Consider the following 15,282-nt stretch of genomic DNA (forward strand, 5'->3'; position numbering starts at 1 on the left):
CCACCGATCTCTTTATGAAGGGAAAATTAGAAATTGAATGTAACATCTTATCACATATAACGGAGTGGAGTGCTGTGCTGTTTTGCTATCTTCTGGCTTTCCCTTAGCTCCTCAGCAGCAGAGCGGCTCCAGTCCCCCCATCCTCATCATCACAGCTCTAGTCCTCTGTCCTCATCACAGCTCTAGTCCTCCTGTCATCATCACAGCTCTAGTCCCCCTGTCATCATCACAGCTCTAGTCCCCCCATCCTCATCATCACAGCTCTAGTCCCCCTGTCATCATCACAGCTCTAGTCCCCCTGTCATCATCACAGCTCTAGTCCCCCTGTCATCATCACAGCTCTAGTCCTCTGCACAGCTCTAGTCATCATCACAGCTCTAGTCCTCCTGTCCTCATCACAGCTCGTCATCATCACAGCTCTAGTCATCATCACAGCTCTAGTCCTCCTGTCATCATCACAGCTCTAGTCCTCCTGTCATCATCACAGCTCTAGTCCTCCTGTCATCATCACAGCTCTAGTCATCCTGTCATCATCACAGCTGTAGTCCTCCTGTCATCATCACAGCTCGTCATCATCACAGCTCTAGTCCCTGAGCTTCTATGTCCACCAGTTCCTGATTTACTGCATTTTACAACATTCATAAGAAAATCTATTCCTCAAGGTGTCAGTTAAGCACCACCTCATGGTTCCCTATATTTCACTTTTTAATCGTGTTTACCTGGTGTTATTTAGAGAGAGAGGGGCAAGTTAAGGAGGGAGAGAAATTGGAGAGGGGAGATGAGAGTGGAGATGAGATGAGGAAGGAGAGGAGATGGGGGCAAGCTAGGAAAGAAGAGAGGAGAGAGAGACTAGGGAGATTCTCCTCGCCTCCCTTCTCTTTGTCTCGCTCGTCTTCTCCTTTCCTACCCTCCCCACTAACTTTCGAAACCATTGCACGCTAGTGTACAGTGAAGAGAAAGTTACCAAGTGTAATATCGTAGGGTGCATTATAAGACAAAGCGGCAAGTTCAGAAAAAAGGAGAATAATGAGAGAGGGGATATGAGCAAGAGTTAAGGTCTTGCATTTTACATTGTCACATGTCCATCTCTTATGGATTTTATGAGGTGCAGTTGCATTGTATTGTCTTATAGCATTATTTCCTTACAAAAAGAGGTGTGCAATTGTTAAAGTGAATGGTTTATTGGATATGCAGATATTAAACATTTGGTCTCTTTTTGCCTTTATCCTTTGCTTGACTTAGCAGGTTCAGTGTGAAATGCGTGCGAGTGTAAGTGTTGGTCTTACAATTTCCACTGATCAGAGTTAGGGCTTGAAGCAATGCTGTTAATTCATTGAGATCCAAACACATAATCCAGGCCACGGACTGAATACATTGTTTTGGTAACATGAGCAATTTTCTTCACATTCATAGCTACAAACTAAATTATTCATCTGAAGTGTTTCACACAACACTGCATGACAATCAGGTACTGGTTGCTCTAAAAATGTGTTTGTTGTGCAATGTAAGGAATGTTCCAAAATGTTAAAACATTGTTTTAACATTCAGACCTGTCCATAATGGATTTAAGTCTGGATGGATGCATCCTTCTTTTTGAGTAAACATTCATGATGCACACAGAAATGTGACTTCCAACTTGCCCCACATCCTGATCAGAGGCATAGTCTGGTTCTCCCTCCATCACTGTGAACTCTAGACGGCTAACCACAGCTTGCAAGAAGTAGTCAGGACAACGGCTGCACAGTTGTGAAAGCACCATTGAATGCACCCTTCTGCTGATGGTGTTCAAGCACAGTCTGCTGCCATTTTTTATTTGTAAAGATACAGTAACTATGTATGAATGGTGACCTAGATTCTGAAATGGAACAAGCTTTTTTTTGTTCTGTGTTCTGCTCGTATCCAGCCTTGTGTGTGTCTACTGTATGTATGTGTGTGTGTATACACATATATATATATATATATATATATACACACACACACACACACACACACATATGCATACATATACACACCCACACACACCCACACACACAAGACTGGATCCCTGCTCTGTGGGGGTGAGTGTTGTCATCTTGGAGGATGGAGTTCCAGGCTGTTGGTCCCAGGTCCCAGACTGGAACTCCATGTTACTAATTCCAATCTACCAAAAAGAGGCAATAGCAATAGCAGAATAAGCTGTTTGGCTTTGGCAGATTTCTCACATTTTTATGGGGGGCACCCCACACACTTAGCTGTGCTGCTCATCCCACAAGTGAATGTTTCTTAGAAACATTGAAAAGGGAAATAAACAGGCTTTGCAACTGTATAAAATGTATTGGCAAGAAGCATTGTTACAAAAGAGTAAAAATCTACCAAACACACATTTCCAAACTTTTTGTTTTATGTTTATATATATGAGCCCTAACCCTAATATAACTGCTTATGTGTATCATGAATTTCTACATGCTAATGAGAAAAGGCTCAAGGGGTGTACAAAGAGGTTCATCAAGCACAATCAGTATTGTGAATAAAAAGTGTGTTTTGCTGGCGTGGTCTAAAAGGGTTATTATTCATTAGTTTGGAATCAAATGCATTGTACTGTACATGACCCTCTTTAAGAATAAACATTGGAGAAAGCAAATTTGATTTGATTTGAGTATTTTGCATGAAATCTCATAAATCCTTATTATAGTTCAAGGAATATCACCGAGCACGCTCCTGTATTTTGAAGAGGTACCCCCAAGATACAAGAATCAGCAGAGAAAAAAACTTTTCCAGACAAAACCAGGTTCAACCCCATGGCTCCTCAACTATGATAGAGCAATTAGGCTTGAGATACAGCAGGTCGACACGGCTGCTTGTTGACAAAAGAAAACACGCTGATCATTAATCACTGCAAAGTAATCCCTGGGCTTGCCTGGTTACATAAAGGTGAACTAAAACAAGAAAATGAAGACTGCAGTGTTTGCCAAGAAATTACACTTTTTGAAATATTTCATTGTTACGCCCTCACGCCTTTGGCAAGCGTTTCAGAAACCTGATTGCATGAGATGACTATCCAGGTTCAATTCCCTGAAGACTAACCACTGTTTGATCAGCTGTTGAACCACCTCCACACACACCGCAGTGAAATCTAAGGACATGAATGACCTATTACTCGGAACGCTTCATCATCTTCAATTCTGATGAAACTGCCCACTTCCAAGATTAATAAAAAAAAGTGGTTATTACAAAAGGTTTCAATATGAATTAAAACCTCAAAGTTCCCTCTGCCATACATGAAAGGTTTAACAGACATGAAATTCATCAACAATTATCACAATTGTTCCCCAGAGTGAGTCTGGCAATTACACTTATCAGTGCACAGAAAATGAGTGGGGCTTTTATGACATCTCTGTAATAGGACATTGGTTGACATTTTCCTGTCTGAGAAAAAAGATAGAGCAGGATGGTCTAAAGCAGTAGGGGTGCATGAAGAGGCAATCCTCCAATTTGCTGTCATGGTACAACCATATTGGTTGTAGATTAAGAGAGGACATTGTCAATTCAATAGATAAAGATTAATTAGTCTAATGAGTGATATTGCACCATGCCGTTATTCAGTAAAGAGATGTAGAGCCTATCCTCTCCTTATGTACTATTTCAGAAAGAAAATTAATTAATTAATTAATTAATTAATTAATTATCTCAGAAGAAAATTAATGAATAAATGATTGTGCAAGGAGCCTTTGATTGGCCCTGGTCATACTTTGTGATTCAGACAAAAAAAAAAAAAACGTATTCAATTTCTGAAACAACACTGACAAAGCACATGTCCTTAGAACCGACAAGGCGCCCCTGAACAGAAACGACAGCTCCAGATTTCCATCAGACAGAAGTGATCTGGTCCCCAGGACGCCTTCAGCTCTGTAGCCTGATAGAAACAGACATGACAGCATCTGGGATCCGGGAGAGGAAGGGGGTGGAGCCCTCTTTGCCTGGGATCTGAGAGCTTCGCACAAAAACACGCGTCACGTGACCGGACACACCTTGACCTTCCCCCCCCCCCCCCGTTCATCTGAGCTCTGCTGGAGGCACAGGGGACAGAGAATGGAGGGTTGATCCTGAGGATGTGACTAATAATACTGACATCGTAAACAGTCCTCCCAGTCCCAGCACTGACATTCGTACGCACACTTTCCATTGTCAATATGTTCCCTTTTTTTTTTTTTTTTTTTTTTACACAGGGGGGGCTTGGCTTTCACATCGAACTCCTGCCACCCACACAAACAATCCAACATCACACTAGCTCACTCCCATCCAGCCCCCCCCCCCCCCCACACACACACACACACACACACACACATTAACGGGCGGAAAAGGCAAACAAACAAACAGGTCGGGAGCGGCGTCTCCCTTGGTAACCGCTGTAGAGCAACTGTGCCCGAGCCAGGGACGGCGGCGGCGCTCTGGAAGTTGAGATTGCCGGACTTACCGAAGATCTCTCCCATGTAGATGTGGGAGGTGTCATAGGGGGCCTCCTCTCCCGACACCTCCACCACCAGGTCCGGGGAGAACAGGGAGGTGTCCCTCCTCATCCGCAGGTTGAAACGCCTGAGAAGAGACGGACACGAAGAGGCATGTTATTACAATGGCTGCTCCACAGAGGATTCCATTCAGCAGTGGCCTGCCTCAAACGTCCCTCCTGAACACTGTGTTCAGTAAACACCAAAATGATGCGAATAATGGGAGGGTTTGGGCAAGTAACAACAGCTGTTAGTCAAGCAGACACAAGGCTTAGAGGGGGGGAGGGTGTAGATGAAGAGTCAAGCCTTTTAGAGTAATGTGTTGTTTTAAAAGATTCTGTAGTTCCCAGATGGCATTACTGAGAGGACTGGGCCCCTCTGATCCACCTCTCACCAGAACACAAGCCAGGTAAATGATTATTAGGCCAGCTGAACATTTCTCTGAATTCTGAAAAGCTCATATCCCTCTCGTTTCCACTCCCAAAGCCATTTGACTGGAGGGGCACGGAATATTTAGGCTTGTCCGGCTTCCTTTCAGCCGTTGCTAAAGGGATGAATCATAGTATCCTGGCTCACGGACTGTCTCATTCCTCCCTTCCTCTGGATCTGAGCACGCAGGCAGCTAGGCCCCTGCCCTGCACGTGCTCCTGGTTGTTTATAAATCAGCCATCTTTGATGATTCGCAGCCACAGCCGTTCGCGGCAGACACCCCTCATCGTTTGCTTTGTTGACAATTTGTCTCCATTCCTTCTCCTCACGCCCCCCCTCCGCCACCCCTCCTCCTCTGACCCCCCTCCTCACCCCCCACCACGCTGAAGAACAAATGTGTAATAGACGTGGACAAAGTCCTTCCAAAGTCAGCCCCCCCCGGTACACAGTGACTGAACACACACAGAACCAATCCACAGTAGGGACAATGGATCTGGAGGGACAAGAGGGGGGCCTGAGGGTGCGGGAAGGGCACAGGGGTCTGAGGGGAATGAGAAGAGGGAGAGAGGCAGCTGGTGAAACTGGTTAGTCAAATAAACAAGACACAAAACAGAGGCCTGGAAACACCAGATAAAACACACACAGGGCTCATCTCAAATGCCCCTCCCTCCCCCCCAAACCCCTCCCATCACCTTGAACATGTCCTCTGCCCTCAGACAGGCCACAGACTGAGACCGGAGGGGACAGGCACACAGACGGATGGAGAGAGAGAGAGAGGGTAGGAGTGATGGGGGCGGGTGTGGGGAACAGAGGAGACAACTTCCTTAATTAAGCATGGCCCAGCCTGGCCCCATAGCGTTCACGCTGCACCCAATCCCCAGCGCGTAATTGGATCCTAACAATCGTGTTGCAGGGAGCAGGATGTGGGAAGTGCACCCAAGGCCATGGCGAGAGAGAGAGAGAGAGAGAGAGAGAAAGAGAGAGAGAAAGAGAGAGTGAGAGAAAGAGAGAGTGAATGAGAGAGTGAAAGAGAAAGAGTGAAAGTTAGAGAGAAAGTGAGAGAGAGAGAGAGAGAGAAAGAAAATTACTTGCAGCCCTAAAGCCTGGAACATGTAGACTAAGTAAAATGCTAACGCACGGGCTATTCTGTGTTGATTTGTGTGAGTGCAAAGATGGAACACTTGTCTCGAAATACTAAGGAACAATTCATACCAGCCTTCTAGCTAAATCCAGATCTCTGTCTGGGTTTTCTTGGTAAGAACACCACTCCTCTCACAGCACACAGACACAGGAAGGAAGGAGTGAACGGAAGAATGTGTGGGCTGCCTGGGGCCACAGCCGGGCTCGTAGTATCACTCACACCTATGATACAAATATCTACCATGAGCACTACTAACTCTAACATACTCTTAACATATTCTTGAGCAACTTTGTGTGTGTGTGTGTGTGTATGTGTTTGTTTTTGTGTTTTGCAGTACCAGAGTTACTTACAGAGATAACTCTATCCAGGTGAGAGACAAGAACAATGGATTGATTTGTGTTTTATCGCTTGTACACCGGACTTGTCAATCAACAGTGGATTGTGAAAGGTCTGACAGTCGGTTACAAATGGATCTTTTCTCTACTGAAATTGATTGTCAACAAAGCCCCGTCAGAGATATCAACTCCTATTTTGCACCAAGGCCGCTGTAGCTAGAAAATTCAAGATGAAGCATTTCTTCCATCAAAACACAGATAGGATTGATGTGGGGTGCCAAACTCTCTCCATCTCTGCATCTTCCATCTCAAACACACTGTCACAGTTGTGGATGGCATGGTGCTTTACACCATCACCTCACAGCAAGAGGGTCCTGGGTTCGATTCCCACCTTTCTGTGTGGAGTCTGCATGTTCTGCCCATGCTCACTCGGGTTCCCTCCACATTAATGTGAGTGCCCAGAACGCCACGGCGAGACCTTCTGGGAAAGAGCGTTGATATTCGCGGACACCAATGAAAAGACTCTTGGATTTTATGCGCAAAGTATTGATTGGCCCGCGCAGATAGTGGGCTGTGGGGGGAGGCCAATTTGGCCTCTGATTGGTCACTCACATGCAGCTTTTCACTTTTCAAGTATTGCTAACAAGTCGAGCTGTCGGTAGCATATCTGGCACATAAAGTGCGATTTAGGCTACTTGGACTTTCTTCCACGTTAACTCACTTCATGGAGTGGTCTAGCTACAGTCTTTTCCTTTTCTGGGCAGGATGAGTTTTTCATTTAGTCCCGACTATACGCTCCCGATGACATGTTCAAATGCAGCTGGATTTGAAAGGTAGAAGCTGACTCCGCCCCGGTTTTGTTGCGCTTTATTCCAGACTACCTCCACATAGAACTCCAATATGAAAAACATACAGAATCAGAACCAGGACCCTGGGCGCCACTGACGAGGCTGCCCACTGCTCCTGGCTTGGATGGGATAAATGCAGAGGACAAACTCCCCCAGCGACCCCCTGAAAAGGCTTGTGCTTGTGTGTAATTGCCACGTGACGAATAGACGACCCTCCGAGGTCGTCATTATTATAGTTATTGCATGCCCCCACACCCCCATACCTTTCAGCCAGTCCAGAAACAGGAAGCGGTTTGCGCCTGCTCACCCTTCCCATTCCGAGCCTCTCCAGAGAGCCGCTGGAGCACATTATGCTAATACCTCCCCATGAGTGACTTAAGCAGCCATTACAGAGCGCAGCTCTCATCCTGCACCTGCGGCGCCAACACACTCAATTACTTCACAACACTTAACCTTGACAGACCAACTGGAGCTGCTCTGCCCAGCGCAATCAGGGCCGCTCACGGACAGGTGCATCCATTTCCTGTCAGGGGTGTTTCACCCTCTGCTAGAGCACCCGTTCTGAAGCCTAGTTCCCTCGGGGGGCGGGCGGACTGAGGCATGGCAGAACAGGCAGAGGGCCGGCCGTGTCACTTGTCTGTTGCAATATTTGCTACTGGACAGCAAAAGCGGAGAGGGAACAGGAGTGTTTCCTGTTTGAGTGCCTGACTAAAAGATATAAGGCTACTTGTAAAACCCCTCCCAAAGTACTCACTGAACTAGGGAAGACGGCTCACATAGCACCTCTGGCATAGAATGGATTGTAAGACCTCAGCCGCTTAGACACCCTGGTCTCACTTGGTGAATTTAAATCTTTATTACAGAACTTCTTGCCGGAAGAGTGGTGTTGTTTTCTTTAGAATGGGTCCCCATTGAAAAATGACTGTACCGCCTGCAGTCATGTACTTTTATTATCATGCAAGCTACGCTGTTCTTTTTGGTTTTGTGTGATGTATTGCATATTGTGTACCGTGTTACACTTTTCCTTGTTACACAGTAGGCTACTCTACGTGTTTGTGTGTTTATGTGATAAACTCTTTTTATTGCTGCTGTTCTCTTCGCCAGGTTTTCGTTGTAAGAGAGATCATGCTTCTAAACTACCTGGTTAAATAAAGGTTAAAAAAAATCAATCAATCAATAAAAATAAACAAACAAGGCCTTCCTCTCAGTTTATTAAGACAGGTCTAATGAAGTAAATAAACAACCGATACTTCTGTTCATGTACTGATCGCAAGGTGGTGGCCATTGGTAGACTGAGGACGTTCTCTCTGTTTCATACAGATGACACACTGCTGCACCTGCTTCAGGTCCAGACAATACATTATACACACACACACACACACACACACACACACACACACACACAACCGACTGCAGATAGTGGCCGACAGCGTGAAATTAGGCAAATTCTCAGACCTTCATTTAGAAATGTAGAGCGTTATTTTTAGAGTGTTGACGGAGGACAGCTGTGCTGGAGGTGAGCCTTTACAAAACAGCAGCAGCCCTTGTGATTGGCTGCAAAGGGCGGGTGGTGGGCGCGTGTTAAGGTTTCAGACAGATGTGACCGGAGGCCGATGTGACGTGTGTCATCTGAGACACGGGACCGGCCCCTTATCTCACCGGGGGAACGCCGGGCTTCTCCCCAGGGTCAGCCCTGCGCCCCTCTGTGGTGTCGGTGACACACTCCGCTGGATCCTCGGCATGTCTGTGCATGATGACATGCCAAGAAGATCGGGGCTACAAATGTATAACAATTATGTTGTTGCTGCATGGAATTGATACTGGCCCGTGTGCCTAAAATAGTTAAAATAAGTGTTTTGCATGTGTCTAAGAGTTGCTTATGTGAAGAATGTGATGAGGAGTGTGTGAGTGTGGGTGCAGGTGCAAGTTGTGAAAGTTCACAGAAAGTACAAAACAGATGGGTAGGAACTTAATAGGTTCATGGAAGATGTAGCAGACAGGAGGTAATGTTTTGAGGGGGAAGCGGAGTACCACAGATAAGTTTAATAAACAGAGAGGCAAAGTTGGTAGTATGCCCAGAGATGTGAAAGGGATGCTTATTCACCAAGATGAGTTAACGTGTGAGCGCACAGCTTGTCTATTCGCGAGTATGAAGAAAACTTGTCTCCGAATGCATCTTTAATCCTCAGGTTCTCTGGGAATTGGACTACCTGCAAGCTTGTATTAAAAATCACCCAAAAGTGAAGGATGTTGTTGTCACAGGCTAGACTCTCGCCACAGACAAGACCAAACCAAACAGGGGATGACATCTTGAGATCTGGAATTATGTTCTTAACTTGCCATCAACAGCTATGCCTAATTAGAGACAGAGGACAGGCTAAAGGCCAGAGGATATCTCAAGGCAGCAGCTAAGCTACACTACTGCAGCACAGGGTTGACGTGATGAAGTGCCGTCTGTATGAACGCCTGGATTACTCCACATCTATATTTAAGTTGTTTGGTTTGCAAGGGCCCACGATGACGGTCAACAGAGCAATAAAGCCCCCCGAGAGAACAGTCTGATACTCAGCAAGCAGGATCGCTGGGGCATCCTCCCTGCCTCGCTCTCCCTCTCTATCTCTCTCTCTCTCAATTCAATTAAATTTGATACAATTCAATTCAATATGCTTTATGGGCATGAATGTCCAGTGAACAATATTGCCAAAGCATTGAGCGTCAAAATAGGTCATAAAATAGGTCAATCAAGAGACAAATAACAAAAAGAATACAAATTCAAATGTCTTGAAAAATACATAAATACATAAAAATAATAATAATTAAAGATCCACATGAAGATTGTTATGTGTTGTTGTGCTGGTTTTCTCTTAGGCTGTGACATGCACTCACATATCTTGCTGCATCTATGGCGGTGATACTGTGTTCTCCAAGTATATGTTGCGTTTTATTTTGATCAGAGTGTGTATCAACATTTTTGAGCTTACATTTAATTTTTGTAAAGCACTTTGTTCTAATATCTTCATACTGTAAATTCTACATTGTAGCAAGGAATGTTGTTCTGTCTCCAGCTCTCTCTGTGGACAGAGCTGACAGTCTGTCTTCGCTAGGCAGCCAGGTCTGCCTGTGTCGGCGTCTCTACGGCCAGGCTGTGATCACTCGTCTGGACATAGTAAATGTCTTTCTCAGTTTCTCATCAGTCACGGCACTCAGATAGTCTGCCACCGTGTACCGTCTGTTTAGGGCCAAATAGCATTGAAGTTTGTTTTGAGTTGTTGTGGTAGATGTCCAATAGTTAAGGTAATTTTCTTTTTCTTTATCTATGATTTGGTTGGCCCAGATGGTGTGAGGGTTGTCCTGAGGCCTTGTGCTGTTAGAGGAGGTGAGCCTCAGAACCAGCTGGCTGAGGGGACTCGTCTCTATGTTCTCCTCTTGGCAATGGAGGGCTTTGTAATGGTAGGAGTTGGGGTCACTTGTTTTTAGGTGCTTGTAGAATTTGATTGCTCTTTTTTGTATCCTAATTAAAAGGGGGAATAGGCCGAGCTCTGCTCGGCATCCATTGTTGGGGGTGTTTCTGTGGACTGTGCAAATCTCAGTGTATGGCTTCGATTGGGTGTTTGACCCATTTTTCAAAGTCTTGATTTACAAGAGGACCCCGCACTTCACTACGATACAGTAAAATAGGTTCAATTATAGATTTGAATATTTTGAGCCAGATTCTAACAGTATCTAGATTCACTATTAGTGCCCAGGTCTGACACAAGTTTTGAAGGTGATCCAGTTGCTGTTGTAATGCCTCCTTAGATGGAGCAAGCAATATTAGACCCTCTGCAAAAAGTAGACATTTAATTTCTGTCAGAGAGGGTGAGACCAGGGATATCTGACTGTTATCTGTTAGTGATTTTGCCATTTCATGGATATAAATGTTAAACAGGGTGGGGCTGAGACTGCAGCCCTGTTTCGCCGCTCTACTTTAGGGAAAGAAATCTATTTCCTTTTACAGCACATTTATTATTTGTATACATTGCTTTAGTTATATGATAGGTTTCCCCATCTACACCTTTTAGATTAATTTCAGGAACAGACCATCATGTCAAATTGAGTCAAATGCTTTTCTGAAATCTACAAAACAACAGAAAATGTTGTGTTCTTGTTTTGGTGGACATGTTTATTAATGAGGGTGTGGAGGGTGTAGATATGGTCTGTAGTTCGATGTTGTGGTGTGAATCCAGTCTGACTCTTGATCAGGACATTGTGTGCACTGAGGAAGTCTTGCAGTCGGCTGTTTAGGATGCTGCAGAATAAGTTCCCCAGGTGGCTGCTGACACTTATACCTCTGTAATTGTTTGGGTCAAATTTATTTCAATTTTTAAAGATTGGTGTGATCATTCCTTTGCTCCAGATGTCAGGGAAATGTCCAATGCTCAGAACCAGGTTGAATAATTTTAATATGGCAGTGTTGAATTTATGGTGGCTCAATTTCAGCATTTCATTTAAAATACCATCAGGACCGCTGCCCTTCCTTGGTTGTACAGTAGGGCTTGGATTTTATCTAGTAGCTCTTCTTCAGTGATTTTAAAGTCTAAAGGGTTCTGATTGTCTCTCTGTCTCTCTCTCTCGGTGACAATGGCAAACAAGAAACCTCTCTCATTCTCTACTCTGTCTCCTCCCTCAGCACAGCTACTTACCTCACCTACTCCTCCCCTGACCCGGCCGTTTTCAAGTTCAAGGCTTTTATTGTCATATGTATTATAAAATACAATGAAATGCACTGTGCCCGGCACTCTCAGACATGAAGACATAACTTAAGACATAAGACAGTAGTAGTATCGTCAACCCGATATCGTGTATCGTATCGTATCGTGAGATTAGTGTATCGTTACACCCCTACTGCCTGTGGAAAAAAACTGTTACTGAGACGGGTGGTACGTGACTTGATGCTCCGGTAACGTTTTTAGGATGGAAGGAGAGAGAACAGTGCATGGGCAGGGTGACTGGGGTCCCTAATGATGCCCTAATCAAAGCCTCCATCTCAACCAACAAGCCTCATCATTCATGTGAAGGACAAAGCCATGTCGACCCACCTGGCCGATAGGACAGATTTCTAAAAGAAGAATTAGGGGCCTTAAGGGCATTACTCCCCCCCCCTCACACACACCACCCACATAGTAAAACTGTATTGTGCAATACAGGCCTTTTGATTCTACCAGATCAAATACATTTCTTTCAAAGCTGAGGCAGAAGGGAGAATCTGGGTTGAAGGCGTGTGTGCTGTTCATTCACTAGTCTGTGGGGCTGAAAGTTCCAGCGCTGAACTGCAGAATCGATGGAAACACTCCCAATCATGCAGGTTCCAGTAATGATTTAGTTTATCTCAGTCTCTAGTGGAGTTGGGAGGAGGGGCGGAAAGAAACAGCACCTTTCATCGCATAGGCTCTGAGCAAGCATTCACCAGGTGACCTGAACACACACACACACACACACACACACACACACACACACACACACACATGCACACATGCACACATGCACACACACACACACAGGAATTTATCATTTTAGGTAGGAATTTTGTCATTTTAGGGGCAAGGCCTTCAGTGTCACTCAATTTTTTAGGACACAAAAGCCACATGCCAAGACACAAAGGCTATTGAGTGAAATAAGAGGATTTGGAGCCTATGAATAAATTACTTTAAAGCAGTAGTTCAGTGATTCCTTTAACTTGGTTGAATAAGTCATGCAATCGGTTGAATCATACGGAGCCACTGTAAATGCTTTGTAGCACTATATATAGTGTTATAAATAATGCTACAAATAGCCAAGCAACCGACTGACAATCATCCATGCACTTAGCAGCACAATCCGTTTCAGTTGATGTGGTCTCTTTAGTCACGGCATAATTCTAGAAAGGCAATATAGTGCTGAAAATTTTGTATAAAAAGAGGAATAGTTGGGCAATGGCTAGATAGCTAAGGCATTTTGAACCGTGTCATAATTTATTAGCTATCAATATAGTTAATTCAGACCTTGTTTGCTTGCTTGCACTCTCAACAAACCACAACGCAGCAGTAGTCCTTGCAGCTGGTTGCGCTTGCCAGTTTCACATCGCATCAAAGCCTAGCAGGCTACAATTGTATACTGCCGGTGTAAAGTTTTATTGATATCAATGTTGCCTCGATTGAATTCATTTCGGAATATCAAGAAAACGACAGGGAACCACTGATGCTTTTAAAGCAACCTCGAGATTTAGATGGTAGCAGGGGCACAAAAGCCATGGTTGCCGCAGGGGGTAGAATTATTTTCGGGGCATCAAACAAGTGCTTAAAAACACTGTTGTTATAAACCCCTTTCCATTGAGTTAACTCACTCAAAATAGACGCGCATCTAAAAGTTACTGCCACATGATTGATGGAAAAAGAATTACATCGGTTGAACGCCGATTTTGACACACTAATTTAATACGCTCGCTAGGGGTGGATTAGTGAGAGTTGATTTGATATTCATGTGATGGAAAAAGGATGGAGCGAATTAAGAATTTTATGCATGCTCTGAATGTATCTATAGAGTGTCTGTGAAATGATTTATGTCTCGCGCATATCACAGATGTTGACCTCAATAGGTAATTAGAGCCGGCCAGCTCAGCCACAAGGCCCTCTTGTTTTTGCCAATATTCTTCTTCTTCCTAGGAAGTCTAAGAAGTGAGAGATCTAGCTGACACCATGTGTGCCGTTTTAATTAGACGGGTGAGAGACAGTAATATAATTTATAAAGACAGAGCAAACAAAAGCCACTGGGGAAAGAGAGATGGAATCTGAGGCTGCAGCTTTAATGACAACAATCTGGGCCTACTGTAGCAACAGGAAGAGCATAAAACAGATAAAGGCACCGAGCACCTCCATTAACAGTCCATTAACTGTTGAGTCTGAGGGCTATTAGGGGTCAGGTAGCAGACAGACATGCTACAGGCCTACAGCCACCTTCTACCACTCTATCAAATAGCAGACACCAGAGATAGCTTGATGCTCCTGCAACTAAGGCCATATCAGAGCCCCCCTCTCTTCATCTCAAATACACTGTCTCTTCTTCCTTCACAGTCATTCAATCACATACTCAGGACTACATTCCTGAAGCTAAGCAGACTTTATGTATCACCTTGTAAATCTCTGTTGGAGGGGAGAGGAAAGGGCTTCAAGTTTCACAGTGGGTGAATCTAGACAGACACGACAGGACCAGAATACAGGATAAAAAAAAAAAAAGAGCAGCACATCCTGTACTCTGTCTAGCCCCATCGAACCCAAAGCGCAAATTTTAATAGCCCAGACTCCTCCAGCTCTCCGAGACTCCAGGTAAGGTGATAAAGTTGCTTTTATGATGGAAATCTGAAATGGGTATGCGAGTTATCAGCATCCCAGTACTATCGCTCTGCTTTCCATAATAGTGGAAACAGAGAATAGCTGTTCCTTCCTAATAAGCTTCTCAAAAATATATACTAGTAGGACCTACGTCTCTCTCACTCTTCTCTCTCTACTCTACCCTCAGGGAAGATCAGCTCCAACTGCAGCACATTCTAGAGGTACAGTCAGAGCCGTCAGTGCTACTGTAGGAACTGACAGTTGAGTCACTCCACATAAAAAAAAACTGTAGACGACTAGGATGTTATCTACCAGCAGACTCTCCGGTTACCTGATTCCAACAACGGAGAAAGAAGATAAGATGGAGGTTATCATAATGGGCCCTAAACAGACTTGAAAACAAAACAGAGCGGCCATTCATGCAACCCCCTAGCCAAGATCTCGGCTGAACTACTGTGTTACTGGACACGCCCCTACTTGTGCTAGGTGGGGTCCGGACAGCAAAGACTGTCTGCAGAGGAAACTGAAACTTAAGTTTAGGGCTGATTTACAGCCTTACGCAACGCAGGACGAATCTACTTTTGCACAATTTCCTGATGGTTATCTAAGACCGTGTTCAATAAGCTAGGCACCAAAATTGTCACACAGTAACAGTACAAGCAATGAGGTGGATGGTTTGTGTGATTCAATTATTTGATG

At 44.6% G+C, this 15,282-nt stretch overlaps 1 protein-coding gene across 1 annotated transcript in view; it reads right to left on the reverse strand.

Moving 5' to 3' along the window:
* The window catches only part of adam10a (ADAM metallopeptidase domain 10a), a 68,466-nt gene that overhangs the window by 26,429 nt on the left and 26,755 nt on the right, over positions 1-15,282 (reverse strand). Inside the window, exon 3 of the mRNA XM_084437497.1 lies at positions 4,454-4,572. Within this exon, the coding sequence (XP_084293623.1) occupies positions 4,454-4,572 (119 nt within the window). The remainder of the gene's footprint in view (positions 1-4,453; positions 4,573-15,282) is intronic.

Source organism: Borostomias antarcticus (genome assembly GCF_949987555.1).
Source record: "Borostomias antarcticus genome assembly, chromosome: 4".
Lineage (NCBI taxonomy): Eukaryota > Metazoa > Chordata > Actinopteri > Stomiiformes > Stomiidae > Borostomias > Borostomias antarcticus.